Source organism: Suricata suricatta, chromosome 2 (genome assembly GCF_006229205.1).
Source record: "Suricata suricatta isolate VVHF042 chromosome 2, meerkat_22Aug2017_6uvM2_HiC, whole genome shotgun sequence".
NCBI classification, from domain to species: domain Eukaryota; kingdom Metazoa; phylum Chordata; class Mammalia; order Carnivora; family Herpestidae; genus Suricata; species Suricata suricatta.
In genome coordinates this window covers 37,830,897-37,854,484 of record NC_043701.1, presented here as the reverse complement: position 1 = coordinate 37,854,484, position 23,588 = coordinate 37,830,897, and the positions used below count along the sequence as shown (strand labels likewise).

General features: G+C 37.4%; 1 protein-coding gene and 1 long non-coding RNA gene across 3 annotated transcripts in view; one reads left to right on the top strand and one right to left on the bottom strand.

The window, feature by feature from the left end:
• Positions 1–23,357, top strand: part of LOC115280179 — a 191,952-nt gene extending 168,595 nt beyond the window's left edge. The window contains exons 4-5 of the long non-coding RNA XR_003903702.1: positions 10,170–10,294; positions 23,130–23,357. This is a non-coding gene — a long non-coding RNA (uncharacterized LOC115280179). The remainder of the gene's footprint in view (positions 1–10,169; positions 10,295–23,129) is intronic.
• The window catches only part of IMMP2L (inner mitochondrial membrane peptidase subunit 2), an 848,590-nt gene continuing 833,423 nt past the window's right edge, over positions 8,422–23,588 (bottom strand). For both annotated transcript variants that reach the window (XM_029924830.1, XM_029924823.1), the window contains one exon: positions 8,422–9,226. In XM_029924830.1, coding sequence (XP_029780690.1) covers positions 9,107–9,226 — 120 coding nt within the window. In that variant the 3' untranslated portion in view covers positions 8,422–9,106. The remainder of the gene's footprint in view (positions 9,227–23,588) is intronic.

The following is a 23,588-nucleotide window of genomic DNA, read 5'->3' as shown; positions in this document are numbered from 1 at the left end:
ACCTGTGTTGGAGAACGTCAGTTGGACCTTAGTTACTATCAGCCCTTGGATGCTATGTTTGGAGATGAATTTTCTTGTTATGGTTCTTAGGATTTCTGTACTTCAGCTCTGTATGGGTGAATCTAGAATCTTTGCAGCTGGGGATTGGATCTTTCCCTCCTTTTAAACTCTTACTAGGACTTAATAAAGACTTGCTTATTTTGTGATTTAAGGTGTATAAACCAATAATAAGATTGCTATAACTTCAACATAATTGTGAAGTCAAATTAATGTAAAAAACAGAAGTGAGGTCAAATTAACGTAAAAAAAAAACAGTAGAAGCTGTGCGATCAGTAAACTATTCAGCATAGATGGTATTTCTCCTGAGTTCTGTGTATTTTCCCAGGAGAGTTTGATACCCTTCCCATTTTGTCCTGCCAAGTGAAAGTTCCCATTCTATAATCTGTCCATCTGTCTGTATATCAAAACGGTGCAGAATGGTATCTTGAATATTTGAAAATCAAAAATTGAGTCATGATCTGATTTTGAGACTGAATGTGCGTAAGGTTATCAAATTTGGCCAAAAGTGACCTTAACCTCTTAGAGATGGATATGATAGTCTTGGCCCAAAGCAGAGGTGACCAAAAGATGATTCTTTTTAAAACTATACTAAGTATTCTTTACTACAGAAACTTCTGTTAATTAACCTACATTATTAGGGTAGATTTGGTTATGCTAATAGACTTCACCATTTCAGTGACTTTATACAGTAGAAATTTGTTTCTTGCTTACTCGCTAGTCCTGGGAGGAAGTTCACATCAGGTTTGTTTTATTTTAGACGATCACCCAAGGATGTATACATTTCCCCCAGTGTGTTTCTGTTACTGTGAGGACCTTATAATCATGAATATCTCATTGGAAGAAATGGAACAAGTCTGAGGAGCCCCTGAGAGGCTTTATGTGCCAGGCACATTAGTCACATTTAATCATAATCTGAACTGGCAAGAACTCAGAAACATGGGCAGAACCTGGAAAACATAACTCAGTAGTATTTAGGAAAAAAGAGGAGGATGATTTTGGTGAACTGTTTCAAGTCTCTGCCATGCCAATGGAGGAGAGAGTGACTATGTGAAAAGGACATTAGTGAGGATTTTGTTTAAAAAGTCTGTTGTGAGAGAATTCCTCAAGAGATTTCTGACTTTTAAAATATAAATTTTTGGGGTGCCTGCGTGGTTCAGTTGGTTAAGCGTCCGATTTTGGCTCAGGTCATGATCTCATAGTTGGTGGGTTCAAATGCCGTGTTGGGCTCCGGGCTGACAACCCAGAGCTTGGAGCCTTCTTTGTATTCTGTATCTCCCTCTCTCTGCCCCTCCCGTCTCCCTCATGTTCTCTCTCTCTCTCTCTCTCAAAAATAATCATTAAAAAAATAAAATATAAAATTTTAACAGATGTTTACTTGTATGGATTTAAGGATGAAATTGGGGAGTGTAGGAGTGTGGCTTTTGCTGGAAAATTTGTAGTTTGTCTTACTAATATATCATGGACTTAGTAGAAGAGGAGATAACTTGCAGGATATCAAGAATGACGACCCAAACGGGTGACAGAGAGGTCTCTAAGTTATGTTTTTTAATTGAGGTATAATTGACATATAACAATATATTTGTCTCAGATGGACAACATAATTCAGTATTTATATAATTGTGAAATGGTCACTACAATAAATCTAGTTAATGTCCATTATCACACAGTTAAATTTTTTTCTCTAGTCAGAACTTTTAATATCTATTCTGTGAAGCAACTTTCACACCTACCATACAGTGTTATTAAGTGTACTCACCATGCTATAAGTTGCATCCCTATGACTATACCTGGAAGTTTGTACTTTTGACCTCCCTGTACCCATTTTGCCCACCCCCATGCTTTACCAACCCACCAATCTGTTCTCTGTATCCATGAGCTAATTTTGTTTTTGTTTTTAGATCCCACATGTAAGTGGGATGATAAACCATTTGTCATTCTCTGATGTATTTCACTTAGCATAATGAGGTCAAGGTCCATCCATGTTGTCAAAAACAGTGAAATTTCCTTCTTTTTAGAGCTGAACAATATTCCATTGGATACATACATTTTCTCTATTTTTTCATCTACCAATGAACATTTATGTTGTTTCCATATCTTGGCAATTATAAACAGTGCTGTAATAAACATGGAGGTGCTTACATCTTTTCAATTTAATGATTTCATTTTCTTCCAATAAATTCCCAAAAGTGGAATTGCTAAATCACGTGGTAGTTCTATTTTTAATTTTCTAAAGAACCTCCATACTGTTTTCCATAGTGGCTGAACCAATCTACAATCCTGCCATTAGTGCACAGTGTTTCCTTTTCTCCACGTCCTCAACATTTGTTATCTGTTGTCTTTTGTATCCTACCCATTGTAACAGCTATGAGGTGATATCTCATTGTAGTTTCGATTTGCATTTCCTTTATAATTAGTGATGCTAAGTATCTTTCCATGTGTCTGTTTGCCATCTGTGTGTCTGCTTTGGAAAAATGTCAGTTAAGATTCTCTGCCCATTTGGGGGGTTAGATTTTCTTTGTTGTGCCATTAAGGTATATAAGTTTTTTAATATATTTTGGGCATTAATCCCTCATCATATATATGGTTTTGCAAATGTATTCTCCCATTCAATAAGTTGTCTTTTTGTTTTGTTGATAGTTTTCTTTGTTGCAAAGTATTTTTACTTTGATGTAGTCCTGCTTCCCACCCCCCACCCCCTCACCCCCCCCACTCCTCCCCCTCCCCCACCTGGCTTTTGCTGCCTTTGCTTGTGCCAAATCCAAAACACCATCACCAGCACTGAGTTCAGGGAGCTTATTGCCTATGTTTCCCTCTAGTTTTACAACTTCAGGTCTTATGTTCAATTTTTTAATCTATTTTGAGTTAATTTTGGGGTCTGGTATAAGATAGTAGTCCAGTTTACTTCTCTTGCATGTGGCTATGCAATTTTTCCAAAGCCAGTTTTTGAAGAGGCTGTCTTTTCCTTGTTTTATGTTCCTGGTTCCTCTGTCATAAAGTAATTGACTGTATATGTGTATGTTTATTTCTGGACTCTCTATTCTTTTCCATGGATCTGTGTGTCTGTTTTTATGTCGTTACTATATTGGTTTGATTACTATTGCTCTATAGTATAGTGTGAATCAGAGAGCATGATACCTCCAGCTTTGTTCTTTTGGCTATGGGGAGTCTTTTATGGGTCCATACAAATTTTAGGATTATTTCTTCTATTTCTGTGAAAAGTGCCTTTGGAATTCTGATAGGCACTGCATTGCATCTATAGATGACTTTCAGGCACTATGAATATTTTAACAATATTAATCCTTCCAATCCATGAGTATGGGATATCTTTTTATTTATTTCTGTCTTAAATATCTCTTACCACTGTCTTATAGTTTTTAATGTCCTGGGCCTTAATCTTTTTGGATAAATTTACTCGGTATTTTATCCTTTTTTGATACAACTGTAAATGGGATTATGCAAATTTCTCTGATAGTTCATTATTAGTGTATAGAAATATACAGATTTTTGTTTATTGATTTTCTATACTGAAACTTTATTGAATTTATTGATTAATTCTAGCAGTTTTTTAATGTAGTCTTTGAGTTTTCTATATATAATAACATATCATCTGCAAATACGACAGTTGTATTCCTTCCATTCATGATTTAGATCCTTTTTATATATTTTTTTGCCTAGTCTCTCTGACTGAAATTTCTAATCCTATATTGAAAAAAATGGTGCAAGAGTGGGCATACTTTTTCCCGATCTTAGAGGAAAAGCTGTTAGCTTTCCAACACTGAATCTGATGTTACCTGTGGGCTTCTCATATATGGTTTTTATTATGCTGATATGTTTCCCCACTTTGTTGAGAGTTTTTATTATAAATGGTTATTGAATTTTATCCAATATTTTTCCCATATCTGTTGAAATAATATGATTTTAATCCTTCATTTGGTTAATGTGTTGTTGTATCACATTGATTTGTAAATGGTAAACCATTTTTGCAACCCTACTTGATCATGGTGTTTGATTCTCTTAGTTAATGTATTATTGAATTCAGTTTGATCATATTTTGTTGAGACTTTTGCATCTGTGTCTATCAGGCATATTAACGTGTAATTTTCTTTTCTTGTGGCATCCTTATCTGGTTTCAGTATCAGGGTAATACTGGTCTTTTAAAATAAGTTTGCTAACTGCCCGGCTATCTCAGTCGGTAGAGCATGAGACTCTTAAAATGAGTTTGCTGGCTGAATAATATTTCACTGTGTGTGTGTGTGTGTGTGTGTGTGTGTGTGTGTGTGTGTGTGTGTATAATGTATGTATAGGGACCCCAGCTTTCTTTTGGTTTCCATATGCATGAAATGCATTTTTCCATCCCTTGACTTTGTCTCTTATAAACAGCCTATATTCGAGTCTTTTAAAAGAATCCATTGTCACTCTGTCTTTTGGTGGAGAATTTAGTTCATTTACATTTAAAGTAAATACTGATAGGCATGTGCTTATTGCCATTTTGTTGTTTTCTGGATGTTTTGTAATTCCTTTATTCCTTTGTTTTTCCCTTCCTTTGTGATTCTGTAGTGGTACACTTTGTTTCCTTTATCTTTGGAATATTTACGACAGGTTTTTGCTTTCTGGTTATCATGAGGCTTATATATAACAACTTATAACTATTTTAAGTTGATAGAAGCTTAATTTTAAATGCACTCCAATGCTTCACATTTTTACCTTTCCCTTCCCAGATTTTATGGTCTTGATGTCAAATTTTACATCATTTTACATTTTTATCTTTGGTATTCCTTAACTGCTTATGGTAGCTGTATTTTTAATACCATTGTCTTTTAAACTTCATACTAACTTCATATGACTGATTCACCTACCACATATACAATATTATTCTGGATCTTTAAAAAAGTTATTTAAGTAATCTCTACATTCAACATGGGGCTCAAACTCATGACCCTGAGATGAAGAAATGCATGATTTTCTGACTAAGGCAGCCAGGTACCCCTGGGTTTTACTAAAGATTTGCTTTTACCCATGAGATTTGTACTTCTACATTTTCCCATTACTTATTAGTGCATTTTTTATTTCAGCTCGAAGAAGTCCTTTTACCATTTCTTGTAAGGCTGGTTTAGTTGTGATGAAGTCCTTTAGTTACTGTTTGTCTGGAAAACTCTCTCTTCTTCAATTCTGAATGACAATATTCTTGGTTGAAGGATTTTTCTTTCAACACTTTGAATAACTATATCATCTCACTTCCTCTGGCCTGAAAGTTTGTGCTGAAAAATGTAATGGCTTTATGGAGGTTCCTAGTATGTTCTTGCTGCTTTTAGATATTCTATTCCTCTATAACTTTGATGTTTTAATTATAATATGTCTTGGTATTGGTCTCTTTGGATTCATCTTCTTTGGCACTCTCTGAGATTCCTGGGTCTGGAATTCTGTTTCCTTCTATAGGTTAGGAAATTTTCAGGCACTAATTCTTCATATAAGTTTTCTGCTTATCCATCCCCCTGATATTGTCCCAAAGCCTCTTAAACTAGCTTTACTTTTTAAAAAAAAATCCTTTTCCTGTTCTGATTGGATGAGATCTATGAACTCCGTTTTAATTTCATTAATCCTTTCTTCTGCTTTATCTAGTCAGCTGTTGAATCCTTTTAGTGTATTTTTCAGTTCAGTTATTGGATTCTTCATTATATTTTCTCTTTGTTGAATCCTTAGTGTGTTCATGCATTCTCCTGAGTTCGGTAAGCATTATGATGGTTATTTTTATGTTTCATTAAAGGCTTTTTATGAGGTTTTACCTTTTTTTCCATTTGGAATATATTCCTGTTTCTTCATATTTCTGAATCTATGTTGGTTTCTCTGCATTGGCTGCCATCTCTCCCCATCTTGGGGGAGTGGCCTTGTATAGGAGATGAACCTTAACAATCTGTTCTACCCTTCTAGCTCTTGGTTGTCTCTCAAACCTTTGTGAATGTCTAAGCCTGTTGTATCTCCAGTGGTTCCCAGTATTTGAAGGTATGCCTGTTACGGTTCCTGGGATGGGGGTGAGAAATCTTAGCACTAGATTCAGGCTCATTGGAAGCAAAATCCTTCAACAGCAGATTTTAAAGTATACAAATGTATATAGTTCTGCAGGACCACAAGTGTGGTCTTGCTGGGGACAACAGCCAATGTAGAAATGTCACCTGGAGTCACAAAAATTGGAGCAGCAGAGAAGTATATAAGCTCCTTTCTTGGAGTTGCTGGAAACCTGAATTGAGGCAGAGAAAGTGCAAAGATGGAGTGCACTTATCTCTATCCCTGTTATACCTATCTCTTTAGGTCCCTAAATCTGTGCCACTTAGGCCAAAGCTTCAGAACAAGCAAATAGGCATCTTTGATAAAAGAATGTGGTATGTTTCAGTTTATCTGTGTTGTGTCCTAGGGATGGTAGCCAGACAAAAACTCACTTTCAGATTGTTATTTGAGCTAGGTGACCAAGAGGTGTCCTCTGGGCAGCACCCACAAAAACCAAGGTATAAGACTTCTGTTTGGGTTTCTGTCTGGGAGACACTGGTGCTTTGGAACATGGCAGAGAGAGAAAGAGTGTACAAAGATAATGTCTGTCCTTTGAGGTCTCTGGAAAGGAGTACAGTCAGCCCTGAGATGTGTGTTTAATTAGAAGACTGCCCTTCAGACTGCAACCTTGAAGATAAGCCTACAGGCCTGTTTTCACAGAAAGACTGGGCTCTGTTATGCTGAGATCATGGATTCCCCCAAAGACCACCAGAAGTCTGAGTCACACATGCAAAAGCAAAGGGCATTTATTCAGGCTTAGGCTCGGGCTCTCAGACCTCACCAACACAGTGGATTCGTGCTGAGAGCCCTGACCATCAATTGAGCAGGGTTTTTATTACGGTCGGGATGGGATGAGGTGAGGGTCAGGGATTACAAGATGATTGGTCAACACATCGGCAGGGTTTGGCTCAGTGCAGGGTGATTGGCTAATTTGAGCTCACTAAAAGATTGGTTTGGGCTGGTGGTGGTATCTGCTTGGGCAACAGGTGGGTTGTTTTTCCCTCCATTGCTACGAGTCACATCTGGGAAAATAGAAACTTAGGCCTTCTAGTTTCTACTTATTATTTCTATTTCTATTAATAATTCCATTATTTAAAGCCTGTCATGGAGTCAGTTTGGTCCTTCAGGCTCCTGGGTCTGTTGCCTCTTGCTGTGTCCTGGAGGGTGGTGGTTGGTTAAGAACTCTTTCACCCTTGTTTAATATTAGATGATGGATAGACTTATGAAAGTACATGCGAGGTAACACAGTGATTAACTCTGCCTAGATTTTCATTTCTGAGGAGGAAATTGATAAGCTAAGTTGTTCTACAGCATCAAGTATTAACTCTGCTGATGATATGCTAGATGGCGAGAGAATACAAAATTAAAGGACATTTATCTTCTCTCTGAAGATTGACAATCTTGAATTAATAGCTGATTAGGAATCACATAGGTAGTGACTGAGGTAGCAAGGCTGGTAACCAGTTTGCTGAACTGTTAAAATACCAAAGTTTTCTATACCAGGTGGTAAATATGTGCTCCAAGAACCCCTCCACCTTGGTATCCCCTTCATCTCTATCATCCCTGAAATTTCCTGTTTTCTAGCACCTAAAGGATCAGTGACCTTATGTACTCAGTAGTTTACATCCAATCTAAAGGGATGCACTTGGCCAAGAGGAAAAAGTTACAAGCCTTGAAATAGTAGTATTTAGTTAAAAATGCAATAAAAAGGCCAGAACATGAAATACAAGTTGGGGAGTAGAGAGAAATATAATTGATAAGGATAATCAAGATAAAACAAACGATTTTAAGCAGATCTACTTTTAAAAACATTAATTTTGGGGCAGATGGGCTGCTCAGTCTGTTAAGTGTCTGATTCTTGATTTCAGCTGAGCTCATGATCTCATGGTTGGAGAGATCAAGGTCCTTCTTGGGTTCTCGGTGTCCTCACAGTGTGGAGCCTACTTGGGATGCTCTTTCTCTCCCTCTTTCTGCCCTTCTCCTTCTTGCATGTTCTTTCTCTTCTCAAAATAACCAAATAATTTTGACCAACCTTAGTACATAAGTACTCACTGATGTTTGTTGAATAAACTTATTATAATGCTAATGATTATCATTAGTAACATACACTTACTATGGGTATGGCTTTCAGCTGTTTCTCTTTGCATTCCAGACCAAGGAAGTTTGCATCCACATTTGCAGGAATTTACAGGATATAATATGCTAATATTACTCCACTCCGCAATTAGTGATTTCAGTATCATAAAGACTGAAAATCACGGGGGGGGGGGGAATAAAACTTGATTGACCTGGAATAATTTCTTTCCATTTCACTCAGACTGAATACTGATCAATAAGTTTATTCATCAGTGTGAACAGGCATGAGATCACTCAGAAGTTTTGGATTTAAAAAGGGCCAGTAAGAAAGGTTTACTTGTATGGAAGTATTGATAGAATTGGTTCTCCATTACATTAATTCCTTGTTTCCAAGAACAATATAATATATTCCTCATTAATGGAGATACAGGTTAAATGATAAATACCCAAAAACAGTACCTGAGCAAATCAGTATTTTATTTTTACATCACAGTTTACTGTTCCTCCTGTCGGTCACTGCATTGTAAATATGGTCACATGATATAATTTTCCTCACTATATGTTTCATCTTAAGTGACATTACTTAATTACTTTCATCAAATATTAATTTTCATATTCTTTCACCAGCAAGCACCAAAATTAAAACCCATCAATGGGATAAGTATACATACAAAGATTCTCAAATTTATCCCCTGTAAGAACTGGGAAAAAGATTTTCCTATTTCCAAAGGTCTGCAATTTTTTGGCATTAAACAATAGGGTATTACAATTAAGCACAAAATCAATTGATATTTAATACTGTTTAATAATATAAATCATCTCATTTGAAACAAGCTTTGCCCTTTTGAAGGTTCATCCTCTCCATCTCTTTTCCTGTGATTGGTGGTGTTGGTCTCCCAATGTCAGCAGCTGAGGGAGACCCATGCCATCATTCTGCTGCGCTCTGAACTAGTAGGCGCTCTGGAGGAAGAACAGATTCCAATTTCTGCCAGCGCTCTGGAGGCCACAGGATATGTGTAGCATGGGCATGCAGAAGTCCTAAGGAAACCTAAACACATGAGAGACATAAAATCAGAAAAAATTTACTTTGATCCAGGTCTGATGATTAAAAATACTATTGATAGAATGCCATTACTCCTCACAAATCATTTGAGGTAGACATTATCCCCGTTTTGCATAAAAGAAAACAAAATTCAGGTTGGTTAAGTAATTGGCCAAAAGTCCTCTAGCTACCAACTGGTGGAGGCTGGCTTCAGCACTGAGCCATCCAGCTCCAGAGTCTGCATGCAGTCTTGAATACACTCCTCCCTAACCAGCTTGCATACACCCAGGAAACATAAATCTGGTTTGCATTCTCAGAATTTCCTATACAGGTATCAGTATTTCAGAGAGACTGGTCTTTATGGATCAGTCAGAGACATGAAAAAAATATTTTTTTCCCACCTAGTGGCTGAGCAGCAGAAATTAGATGTGAGACTAAGTCAAGTCCTTTCTTGGAAACTACATGGAGCAATTACATGGAACTAGTGCTCACAGAGGGAGGTGGAAAACCAAGGGAAAGCCAGCAATGGAGGATAGGAAGCAGGGGAAAAGAATCAAGTATAAAGATCATGGCAGAGGGCAAAGAACCCCCATCAGCAGAGATGTTCCAGGATTAAAGAGGAGGTAACTAGAGGGAAGTCATCCTGGAGGACTGAAGGCTGAGCCCTTAAAGACATCTTAGGATTTCCTAGGAGCATCAACTGCAGTGAACAGAAGAATGAGGCAAACCTGCTTAGAATGCAGATGCAGGTCCTGTTCTCAGAGATCACCCTTCAACAAGGCAGAGGCAGGGTCTAGAAATCTGTGTCTTTTGTTGTTGATGCTATTTTTGTTATTACATAATACTTTAATAGCATTTAAAGTTTACAAAATACTTATAATCAGCACGTTATCTATTTGGTGCTAGTTGTAAACAAGATACTATGGGTCCATTTTTTATTTATTTTCAGATGTTTTCCCTATAAATTGGAGCTCCACAGAGATTAACATACAAGACTGCTTTCATTGATTCTATTTCCTGGCATCTGCATTCAAGAAATCACATTGCACAGAGACTCAAAGACCTGGATGTCAGGTGAGAGATTCTAAAAAGGTAACTAGAAACACACTTTTTTGGAAAAGGAACAAAAAACCCTTTTAGACTTTGGGCTTATTTTGTTTATATTCCATCAAGAAGCCCTGGATATAGGGAAATTATTTTGAAAATCAAACCTACAGAAAATTTGAAAATGTAGGGGGGGAAAAAACTCTGTTTACCCAAATCACCAGTTATTTACATTTTGTTGCATTTGTTCCTTGTATGTGTAGCTGTGTACATATACTTTGTTTTTGAACCATTTGAAAGTTGCTGACATTCTGAATTGACTCCTTATTTTTTATGGGCCTCAGACTCTTTCCTACATAAATATAATACATTCTATGTAAGATATTAATGATACAATATTACGTATAATAATCAAAATTTTCCAACTGCCTCAATAATGTGTTTTATAGCTATTTTTTTAACTTCTTAATCAAGGATCCAGAATTACATCATGATTGTCATTTTTGCTCATGCCTTTTGCCTTGTAAAATACCCTACATTTAGAATAGCTCAACGTTGCCCTTCCCGAATAGATTTAAGTTAAACGCTCTTGGCAAGAACACAATGTCCTTGATAGTGTATTCTTCTCATTCTGTCAGGTCAGAAGGCACAAAATATGTTTGTCCCATTATTGTGATGTGAATGAATCATTTAATTAATGTGATATTGACCAGATTTCTCCCTAAAAAATTGTTTTCCTATTGTCATTAATAACTAATCTGTGGGATATTTTGAAATATATAGCTATCTTGCATCAAAATTTTACATAATCATTTCACTATCTCTGAAAGAAGCTGGTTTTTAAATCATCTGATAGTTGTAACATCCATGGATGATCCTCCCTGAATCAGTTATTACATTGATGATTACACTGGTAAGTTTCCTAATTTTTTATTCCTTTTATATTTATTAGCTTTCATTTTTCTCTAAAGTGCTTCCCCTTCCAACCCTAAGTTCTTCTTTTACTATCAAAGATTTTTTATTTCAAACTATGAGTTTCTGGTTTAATGTTTCAGTGTCCTCAGTTGGAGCAGTGGGGAGGTTCTTGATCAATGATGGATTCTGAGTACTTCCTTACTTTTTGGTACCAATAGATGATGGAGGCTTACTCATACTTTATAGTGGTTCAGCCTGACATTGGACATCTCATTAAAGAGGCTTGGTTTTACCAAGGAATACTATTTAGAAACCAAAACTTGCTACTATAGGTACTTCTTGCTCTGAGGGTGTCAATATTCAAAGCCCTTTCATAGAATAAATATAAAAAAATACAAAACCCCAGGGTTTTCCCTGGCCTTCCCCCATTCTATATTTCTGTCTCCTCTTTTCCAGAGTGAGCACTCAGATTTCCAACAGCAACAAATTTAGTAAAATTCAAGGTTTCTTTGCAATTCTTTTAATCATTAAAATCTCTCTCATGTTAAGGGTATATTTATTCTAATTTGTCTTTTCCTCCATAGTGTAGTTGTGTTAAATACTGTTAGGCTTATTTGTTTCTATTCAATTTTAGTGTGTTATTTTTGAATATGTAAACATGTGCATGGTTCAGAAGGTGCAGTTATTCTTAAAAGGTGATGTAGGCAGAATACCCCCCAACACACACACAGTAAAAATATCCATATCCTAATCCCCAGGTGTGAATATGCAATGCTACAGAGCAAAGAGAAATTAACCACACTATCTTGTAACATCCCATCAACCCAAATGTAACCACAAGAATTCTTAAATCTAGATAAGCTAGGCAGAAGGGTCAGATTTAGACAGAGATGTTATACTGCTTGATTTTGAAGATGGAGAAAAGGGCCATGAGCCAAGGAATACAGGTGGCCTCCAGAAGCTAGCAAGGAAACAGATATCCCCAAGATCTGTCAGAATACATACAGCCCTGCTGAGACCTTGATTTTAGCCCAGTGAGATCCATATTGGACTCATGACCTCCAGAACTGTGAAATAAATTTGTTGTTTTAAGCTACTATATCTGTGGTAATCTATTATACTAGCAATGGGAAACTAATATAAAAAAATATATACACAGTGAAATTACATTCCCCTCCTTGTCTGCACCTCTATAGATTAACTATTTTCATTGGTTTCTTCCCTTTTTGGAAAAAAAATATTCTTATTTCCCCCTTTTTTACTCATACCAAAGTGGAAACCATTTCCTAACCTTTCATACAAAGGGAGCATGTGTTTTTACAACCCCTCCCCTCAGTGATTCTCATTAACCTCATTGGGAACCTAGGATCTGAATTTTCCACTTAGTATCACAGCCAGAAAAAGTGAACCTGACCAATTTTAAAGAATCCCTTGATAAATTCTGGAATATGCGAACTGACCATTCCAAACATGTTAACTGCCAGGAGCCTAGATCTAAACGGGCTGTCATAGTAAAGTTTTCATCTATTTTTGTTCTTGTCTGGGCTCGGTGGAGTGGTAGGACAGCTGGTCTCTGTCCTCTCCACAATAACTCTTTTTAGATTTGATAGCTGCTACTCGGTTGTTCCTCAAGCCTTTATTTGCTGTTCCAAGTTGTTTAACTTTTTTTTTTTTCCCCAAACGGTTGAGTTGCCAGTCTTTTAACTTTGCAGAACCCTTGCCAATATATTTGCTTGCTTGCTTGGCAATTCAACTTTTAAAAATCAACACTCATTTTACTAAAACCTAGAATTCTTTTATTCAAAACATTTCTTTGATATACTACTCATTTTCTGAAAAAAAATTCATCTTGATGATTGTGAAAATTTTCATAGATGTAGAGTATTAGTATTGTTTAAAAGTATTGCTTGGAATGCAAAATTTAAGTGTTTCCTTAAAATACAGAGACTGGCTATGTATTCTCTTAGTCTTATTACAGATCTTCAATTTTTATAGATATGCAAAAATATAGTGAATACAGGACAGAAAAATTCAGAAATTGAAAATGAAAAGCTATACTTCAGATAAACCTGCTTGGTTTCCATACATACTATACTAGGCAGGGTCCTCCAAAGAACTAGAACCAATAGGATATGTGTGTACAGAGACATAAATTTATTTTAAGGATTTAACTCAGGTAATTGTGGAGGCTTGGTGCTTTCAAAATCTAATGGGGAAGGCCAGAAGGCAGAAGACTCAGGAAAGAGGTGCTGTTTAAGCTCAAAGGTACTAGTTTTAGGCAAATCCCTATTGCTTGGGAGAAGTCAGCCTTTTGTTCTAAGCAGGCCTTCAGCTGATTGAAGTCCATCCACCTATTGGAGAACAATCAGCTTTACTCAAAATCCTCTAATCTAAATGTAAATCTCATCCAAAACCCCCCTTACAGAAACATCTAAAGAGCTGGGCACTGTGGCCCAGCTGAGGTGACACCCAAAGTTAACCATCACACCTAACAAATATAATTCTCCTCCCGGTAGCTTACTCCGTGTTAGATTCAGTTCTTACTACACACAGGTCAGTGTTCTGAATGACTTACGCATTCTGATGCATTGAATCCTCACAATAACTCTGTGATGCAGGCTCTATGATGGTCTCCATAGTAAAGGAACCGAAAGCACAGCAATAGGTTTTTTGAGCCAAGACTTAAGTGCATGCCACTGGTCTTGAACCTCTATATCAAGATCCACCCTGTAATTTATTTTCCAGATGAGACACTTTGACTGTCAAGGGGAGGTGCACTTTTAAATTAAGTCAGGATAATAGTAAGATAGGGCTGTCCTGGACAAATCAAGTTCAGGTCAACTTAATCATACTGCTTTTGATTTTTGTTAGGTCCCCATACTTTCCTGAAACACCCAGATTGATCATAATGGAAATGCTCGTTATGAGCTGAATTGTTCTCAAAACTTGTATGTTGAAGCCCCTAATCCCCAGTACCTCAGAATATGAGTATTTGGCAATAGTTACCTCTTTAAAAGTTCTAAGTTAAAAAAAGGCCATTAAAGTGACCCTAATCCAATTGGGCTGGAATGTTTGTTAGATGAAGACATTAAGACACACCACCAATAGGATTGCATGTGGGGACACAGCAATGAATTGGCCATTTGCAAGACAATGACAACTTTCTCTGACACTTGTCCTTGGATTTCTAGTCTTCAGAACTGGGAGAAATTTTCTGTTGTTCAAGCCATGCAGTCTATGATATTTGATCAGGGCAGCCTTGGCAAACTAATACAGACATGAATAAAAAGGAATACTGTGTTAGAAGCTAGTCCATAAGATGTGCCCATAATCACTAAAAATAGGGAAACAAACATGTTGAAGACCAAAAAAAAAAGGTTTTTTTTTCTGTTATTAAAAAGAGAGATGCTTAAGCAAGCATAGGCATACCTAGTTTTATTAAGCTGTGGGGCAAACCTGGAGTAAGCAAGTCTATCCGTGTCATTTTCCAACAGGATTTGCTCATTTGTGTCTGTCATATTTTGATAATCTGTACATTATTTCAAGCTTTTTTTATATTTGTCATGGTGATCTTTGATGTTACTACTGTAAATGCTTTGGGGGTCCTCAAGTTGCACTTGTATGGCAAACTTAATTGATAAATGTGTGTGTTGTGACTGCTCCGCTGGCTGGCTGTTCCCCCAAAACTTTACCTCCCCTCAAGCCTCTCTCTTCCCTGAGACACAGTTATATCAAAATTAGGCCAGGTAATAACCCTAAATGGCTTTTAAGTGTACAAGTAAAATGAAGAGTCACATGTCTCTTACTTGGAATCAAAACTATAAACAATTAAACTTAGGCCAAGCCTTAGCCTCTTGTGCCAAACAGCCAAGTTGGGAATGAAAAAGGTTAAGATCTTCATAGAAATAAAAAGCTACTCCAGTGAACAAATAAAGTGAAATAACCTTACTGCTGATGTGGAGAAAGTTTTAGTGGTCTGGATAAAAGTTCAAAGTAGCCACAACATTCTGTTAAGCAAAAGCCCAATCCAGACCAAGGCCCTAACTCTCCTCAATTTTATGAAGGCAGAGATGAAAGGAAGCTGCAGAAGGTAAGTCTGATTTTGCAGAAATTGGTTCAGGAGGTTTAAGGATAGAAGCCATCTCCATAATAAAAAAGAACAAGGTAAAGCAGCAAGTTATCCAGAAGATCTATCAAAGATAATTAATGAAGGTACTAGTGAACAGATTTTTAATGCAGATGAAATAGCCTTTTATTAGAAGAAGATGCCAACTAGGGTTTCCATAGTTAGAGAGGAGAAGTCATTATCTGGCCCCAAAGAACAGGCTCTTTCTCTTATTAGGGGATATTGCAGCTGGTGACTTTAAGTTGAAGCCAATGTTCATTTACCATTCCAAAAATGCTAGAGCCCTTAAAGATTATGCTACATTTACTCTGCCTGTGCTCTGTAAATGGAACAAAATAGCCAGGATGGCAGCACATCTGTTTACAACATGATTCACTGAATATTGTAAGCCTTCTATTGAGGCCTACAAAATAAAAAAGGGAGTCCTTTCAAAATATTATTGCTGACAATGCACCTGGTCATCAAAGAACTCTGATGGAGATGTACAAGGAGATTAATGTTTTCATGCCTGCTAACACAACATCTATGCTGCAGCTCATCCATCAAGGACGCATTTGGACTCTCAAGGCTTAGTCTTTAATAAATACATTTCTTAAGAGGATAGCTGCCACGGCAGCAACATCACTGATGGATATGAGCAAAGCCAACTGAAAACCTTCTGGAAAGGATTCATCTTCCTACATGTTATTAGGAACACAGGATTCATGGAAAGGGGCCAAAATATCAACATTCACAGGAATTTGGAAGAGGTTGGTTCTAACCCTTATGGACGACTTTGAGGGGCTCAATCAAGACTTCAGTGGAGAATGTAGCCACAGATGTGGTGGAAATAGCAAGAACACTTGAATTTGAATGGAGCATAACAAAGTGACTGCATTGTTGTGATCTAATAAAACTTTAATGGATGAGGAAGTGCTCATTTTATGAATGAGAATAAAACATCGTTTCTTGAAATGGACTGCACTCCTAGTAGAGATTCTGGGAAAACTGTTGAAATGACAACAAAGGATTTAGAATAGTACAGCTTAGTTAATAAAGAGCAGCATGGTGGAGAGGACTCCAGTTTTGAAAATGCTATCAGATAGCATCACATGCTACAGAGAAATTGTTCATGAAAAGTAGACTGATGTGACAACTTTCACTGTTGTCTTATTTTAATAAATTGCCACAGCCACCCCAGGCTCCAGCAGCCATCGACTCTGAGACAAGACCCTCTATCCACAAAAAAATAGGACTTTTTGAAAGCTCATAGTCTTTTTTAGAAAATATTTAATTAAGGTATGTAAATATTTTAGATGACATTATAAATGTAATGGACTACAGTATAGTGTAAACATGACTTTTATTATATGCACTGAAAAACCAAAAAATTCATTTAGCATGAATAATCACTTTACTGCAGTGACCTAGAACAGAACCTATGATACTCCAAGGTCTGACTAAGATTTTTTCAATAGGTTTCGTTACTTTGGCCAAGCAACCTAATATTTTACTGGGACTTGACTATGCTATGCTCTTTTGTGTCCTCGTTCCAAAGGGTTCACAACATTTTTAGGCATAAGAAATTCACTTCTGTAATAAATTTTAGACCACAACAAAAACTATTAAATCATTATAAATCCTTAGCAGGCCACTGTATTTTAGTACTTATTGAATGAGAAAATAGGTCCATCCACATATATTAATCGGCCAATTAAGTAACTCGGTTGGTCACAGATTTGGAATCAATGATCTAGACAAATCTATTTTGATTGTGCATCTTATCAGCAAAAAATACTGGAGAACTGACCTCCATATTTATGTTTTTAAATTATATATATAACTAATAAAAATTATTATAATTAGTCTTAGCAGTCCATAAAACCAAATGTTAAAAGCTCAAGCTCATACTTTTCAGTTCAAAGGTTCCCATTGTTTAGTTTTGCATTCAGGGGATCATTATACATACTCCTTGTGTATTCCTGCTCCCACCTTTAGAGATTTCTGCTCTAGGAAAATTGCTACCAAAATTACTAGCTGAAAATTGATCATTGCTATCAGTCAACTAGTTTGTTTTGTCCACACAATGCCAAAGAAGTACATGGACTAAATTTGCACTGAATTACCTGCCTTTGATTGAATTGGCTCCACTGAGAAGTTATGTTGGCATGTGGTAGACACAGCCTTCATGGGCCCAGCCTTTTCTTCAGCTGTGTGTTACTTTGGTTCCTTCCACCCCTATTCAGAGGCCTTCAGTCTACAGAGCACTCTTCTGATTATTGACTTCAGGATACCCTCTCTTGAAGGAAGAGCTTGCAAGGATCAAATAAGGACAAGCAAAAGCACACGAGTCCACAGGTAGGATAGAGGGGAAATCACAGGAAAGGAGGAAGAAGATGACTGTTAATGGGAGCAAAAGCTTTTTAGAAAAGCCATTCAGAACTAGAGCCAGGGTCAGAGATGGACCAGGGTGAGAAATGAAGATAAGGTGCCAAAGTTCATTTGAGTAAATTATTTTCTGAGAAGAAACACTTTATATCATCACTATTAGCAAATAAAATCTTCGATGAATTTATGTAGCAGCATGAGAGAGGGAAGTTTCCACATAAATAAGGCAGCAGTCAGATGATATTCATTCTACAATATTAAATTAACTACAATTTTGAAAGTCAAATCAAACTGGAATAATACTAGAACTTGGAAGTACACTGTTTAAAAGAAGTGCCAATTCAACCAGAGCTTAAGGAAGTCAGTCAGCTTTTTACTCTGCCATCCAAAATCCTTTATCTTTCTAAACCTACCTGCATGATTTCTTGGTATGCAAGTTCTACACTAAGGAACTCTCCATGGTACACCCAACACCACATGTCAGGTCCACCTTCCAGGTTCTGAGGGCTGCTGTACTCACCATTTGTAATCCCCTTCCTCATAACCCTGGGACTTTCCTATAAAACCCAGTATAGTCTACCTTAACCATTCTTTCCTCTTGAAGGAAATGAGGCTTGGTGTTGGTCTACCCAATATCAGGTTCTTAGAAAAGAAAAGGACTTTTGAGGAAGACGGTAGAGTAGGAGGAGCCTAAGATCTCCTCCCATGGATGCAAGTAGATAACACCTACATCAGTGAAAATTACCCAGGAAAAGATTTGAAACTGGCAGAACAGACTCTCTACAGCCAAATGTGGAGAAGAGGCCGTATCAAAGAGGGCAGGAAAAGCAAGGGCATGGTTGGGAGCTAAATGTACTTGCAAGGACTGTCACCAAGAGGGACGGACACCTCAGATATGGAGAGAGGAAAGAAAGCACTCAGCAGGCACCCTAGGCATGGGGATCCCTCACGCAGAAGACAAATTCTCCTAACCATTGCCTTTGAAAATCAGAGAGGAAATTTCATGAGTTCTTATAATAAGTGAGGTTTAACACCTGGAACGTTGAAAATTAGCAGACTCTGCTTTGGGAGAGGAAGGAAGCCTAGAGGAAACTGAGTCTATGCCTTTAAAGAGACAGCACAAAAAAGTGTCCTACACAGACATGGCATAGAAGCAGTAGTCTGAAAAATGGCTGGGGTACAAAGGAGGGAAATTTGTTTACTGATTTTAGACCATGCGCTGGAAGGGGAGGGACTCTTGGGTGATTTCTCAGAAAAGAAAAATGCTGGCAGAAGCCATTTCCTTCCATCTCCCAGCCTAGAAATGCAGCCTACAGTATCCAGTGCCAACACTTGCTACCTGGCTTGCTCTAACAGTGTACCCACACACCTCCATCCTCATGCTTCTGCTACTCCACCTTTCCAACCCTGCCTACCTCAGTTTGGAGCAGCTGTAGTCTCCCTCTTGCAGAATGCAAACTGTGAGAGAAGCAAGCAACAGAAGAAAGGAACAGAACTACAGAAACAACCATAAAACAAGTTACAAAATGGCAATAAGTACATACCTATCCATAATTACTTTGAATATAAGTGGACTAAGCAATCAAAAGACACAGGTTGATGGAATGGAAAAACAAATAAGATCCATCTGTACACTGCCTACAGGAAACTCAGTTCAGACTTAAAGGATCATGCAAATGCAGAGGCAGCTGCGTGGCGCAGTCAGATGAGCAGCCAGTTTCAGTTCAGGCACCCACGTTGGGCTTTCTGCTGTCAGCACAGAGCCTGCTGCAGATCCTCTGCCTCTACCCACTTGTGTGTATACTGTCTCTCAAAAACAAACATTTAAAACAAAGAAATACACAAGTTCAAATTGAAGAAATGGAAAAGCATTTATCATGCAAATAGAAGTGAAAAAAATGGGAGCAGCAATACTTACATCAGACAAAATAAGCTTTAAACAGACTGTAATAGCACAAAGAAGGACACTATATAATCATAAAGGGAGCAATCCAGTAAGAAGTTGTAACAATTATAAGTATTTATGCACCCAACATGAAAGCATCCAAATATGTAAAGTGGCCAATTACAAACATAGCACCTAATCAATAGTAATACAATAATGGGGGACTTGAACATCCCACTTAGATCAATGGTCAGATCGTCCAAAGGAAAACCAACAAGGAAACAGTGGCTTTGAATGACACACTTGACCAGATGGATCTAATATTCAGAATATTCCATCCTGAAAAAGCAGAATACAAGGTTTTGGTGGTTTTTTTTGGGGGAGGGGGAGACTATTCCCTTTGCACTTGAAGAGATCACCTATTAGGCCATAAAACAAGTCTCAACAAATTAAAAAAGATTAAAGTCATGAGTTTTTTATGACTATGAAATTAGACAACATCCAAAAGAAAATAATCTATAAAACTATAGATACAAGGAGGTTAAATAATATGCTACTAAACAATGAATACATCAACCAAGTAGTCAAAGAGGAAATAAACAACTACATGGAAATAGGTGAAAATGAAAACACAATAGTCTAAAATCTTTGGATTGCAGGAAAAGCTGTTTTCACAGAGAAGTTTATACCAATTCAGACCTACCTCAAGAAGCAAGAAAAATCTCAGCAAACAACCTTACACCTGAAGGAACTAGAAAAGAAGAACTAAACCCCAAACCAGCAGAAGTAAGAAAATAATAAAGATGAGAGCAGATCTAAAGCCTGGAGCTGGTTCTTTGAAAACCTCAACAAAACTGGCAAACAGCCAGACTCATTAAAAGAGGGAGAGAAAGGACTCAAACAAAATCACAAATGAAAAGGAGAAATAACAAAAATACACAGGAATATAAAAATATTAAAAATTATATGCCAACAAATTGGATAATTAGATAGATGAAATGGATACATTCTTCAAAACATATAAACTCCAAAAACTGGAGTGAGAAGAAATAAAAAATTTGAAGACTGATTATTAGTAATAAAAAAAAAAACCCTCTCAGGAAACAAATCCAGGACCAGAGCACTTCACAGGTGAATTCTACCAAACATTTAAAGAAGAGTTAATACCTATCTTTCTTAAACTACTCCAAATAATAAAGGAGGAAGGAAAGCTTCTACATTCATTCTAGGAGGCCAGCTTTCTCCGATACCAAAACCAGATAAGGACATTACAAAAAAGGACAACTATCTGTCTGATGAACACAGATACAAAAATCCTCAACAAAATACTAACATACTGAATCCAACATACATTTAAAAACTCATTCACCACAATCGACTGGGGGTAATTCTGGGATACAAGAATGGTTTAGTATTTGGAAATAAGTCAACATGATTCATATGTCAACAAGAGAAAGGATAAAAACCCTATGATTGTCAAGTGCTTTTCTCTACCTATGAAAAGTACAACAGTGATTCATGATTTAAACCCTCAACAAACTAGGTACACAGGGAATATATCTCAATATAATATAGGCCATATATGAAAAACTCACAGTAAACACCATACTCAGTGGTAAAAAAAACTCAGACCTATTCCCTTAAGATCAGAAATAAGACCAGGATGTCACCACTGCTTAACTCATGATGTGTTTGATTATAGAAACTTCCCCAGACCGTGCTGGGAGAATTGTTACCTACAGCATAAACCTTGTTTATAGACACTTTTTATAGGACATTGACATCGTTCCAACATCTGAAAAGTCTGATTCTGAAACACATCTCCCTTTCAATATTTGAGATACAATACTAATATCTTTAAATATTTCCAAAGGTGAATATTTGCAAAAGAAGATAAATTTAATCAGAGTTATGGGCTTAGTCCTTATCAGGACAAGCATCCTGCTAGATTCTGGAAACACACACAGTAAAAATGATCTCATGATCTGGTGAGAAAGACAGATTTTTTTTAACTATACCTGACATGGTAGACATAAAAAGGAGCCAAGTTCCACAAGCCAACCCTTCAGAAGCCTCCACTGAGTTGGTGCATTTGGGCTGGTTCTGAAAGATACTAAGTTTACCTCTCCTGAGGGCAGATTTTCACTTAAGATAATCCTTTGCCATATTTTTTATCTAGAAGATTCTCCAAGTCTCCTTGCCCTCCGCTGAATTTCAAATTGAGACAACCCAATATTTTTCAATGAAAAAGTAAAGCCATATGCTTTATAAAAGATTCAAAATGAGATTCTCTCATTTAAAGTCCTCATTCTAGGCCAAGTGTTTTCCCTCATTACCAACAATTTTAACTTTAATCATTTCAAAGCAATTTTCCTGTTCAAGACAGCTTTAATCAGGATGCACTTTCAGGTCACTTCATGGCCTCTTCATGATTCTCTCTAGATAACTACAGAATCATGCATAATCATTCTAGTTCCCCCAAGACCCCTTCAGTAAGTAGTTAGTTCAACATTTTATGTAAAAATAGATACAAAACAGGCCTCTAGGGGTATGTTCAGCTAATTTTCATGAATTAATTTCCTAGGATTAATGTTTATGCACCACTCTCTTCACCACATAATCAAATCACTGGAATTGAAGTGGTCTAACTCCTTATTTTGCAGCTTGATTAAGCAGGTGATGAAATACTTGAATATCATTTGGATAGTTAGCAACTCGTAGTATCCACAATAATCCACAGGAAAAGGATGTGGATGCCTCATTGTTTACTTGTGCTCTCTCTAGAAGCTGATGTCCCACATGCCATTTTTATGTAGGAGGTAAAACAGTTCATATAAATACTGAGGAGAGAGGTGTGGAAGTCTTTACTGTTGCTGACATTGTCTTAAACCTTATTTAGATCAGTGGGTAGGCAGCCAAAAAGATAGACTAGTTTGCCCTGGGTAAGAGGGTTTGGGCCAACAAGGTAGCAGATCACCATTCCCAGGCCTGCTGCTATGGTGGATGCAGCCACTTCTCCACCATGGTTACCTCTGTTCACTGGGTGGCTAGCATCCATCTCTCCCCCTTTCCTACTTCTCTTTTATTCCCTCTTTCTAAGAGAATGTGAGGAGCTTTACAAAATAGCCAAGAACAAAAGAAAGCAAATCAAAGTGACTGCAAGTAGGGTGAAGGCAGTTGCTATAGAAAGTGCCACACTTGGTTCTTGGCTATCTGACAGCCAGTGTGAAGAAGAGAACATGCTAACTCACACAACTCTTACAGGACAAGAGCACAGTTTTTCTCTGATAAAACTTCTGCAAGCTTTCTCACATCTGGTCTGTGACAGGATACTCCAAGTATCATAATGGACAATGTCACTGCAGTAGGTCCCACCAGAAAATCAGGACAGAATTCACCTTGCAGGCAGCTGCGTGAATGTTGTTCTGCAAACATCAGTCTTGTATGTAATCTCAGGATCTAACCTATTCCGATCACAGGAACTAAGAGTACCTAGGAGCCTGGATATATAGCAGGCCCTACAAATGATCTTTTTGAAATATTATGTCCTCAATTGTGTTTTTCTTCTGCAGGATCTATTATGGGCTTAGCCATTTGGATGTGCTCACGTGGGACTCTGAAGTGATGGAGGGGCAATGCAGAGACGCAGTAACCATCAGAGGTACTGGCAGAGAGAAAATGCCAGGAAGTGTCCGTTGACACCAAATGCCAAACTCATCATCCTGATCCTGTGTAAACATGGGGGCACCCTATGTTGCAAACTAGTTTTTATTCCATCCATCCTTCCAATAACACCTTTTCTATTTAAATGAGTTAGGATGAAACAAAGGAAGTCAGGGTGGCTTTGTGATTTTGGTATTCAATACCACTGGTAACTACCATGAAAATACCGGTGACAGAATGTTGATAAGGATATTTGGAATTCAGGTCTAATTCTTAATTCCAAAGGTGAGGACCTCAAGACTCAGAAAGGTTGCCTTCAGGTACCCAGTTAGGCTGGGATGCAAATCCTAGCCCTGGCTCCTACTTCC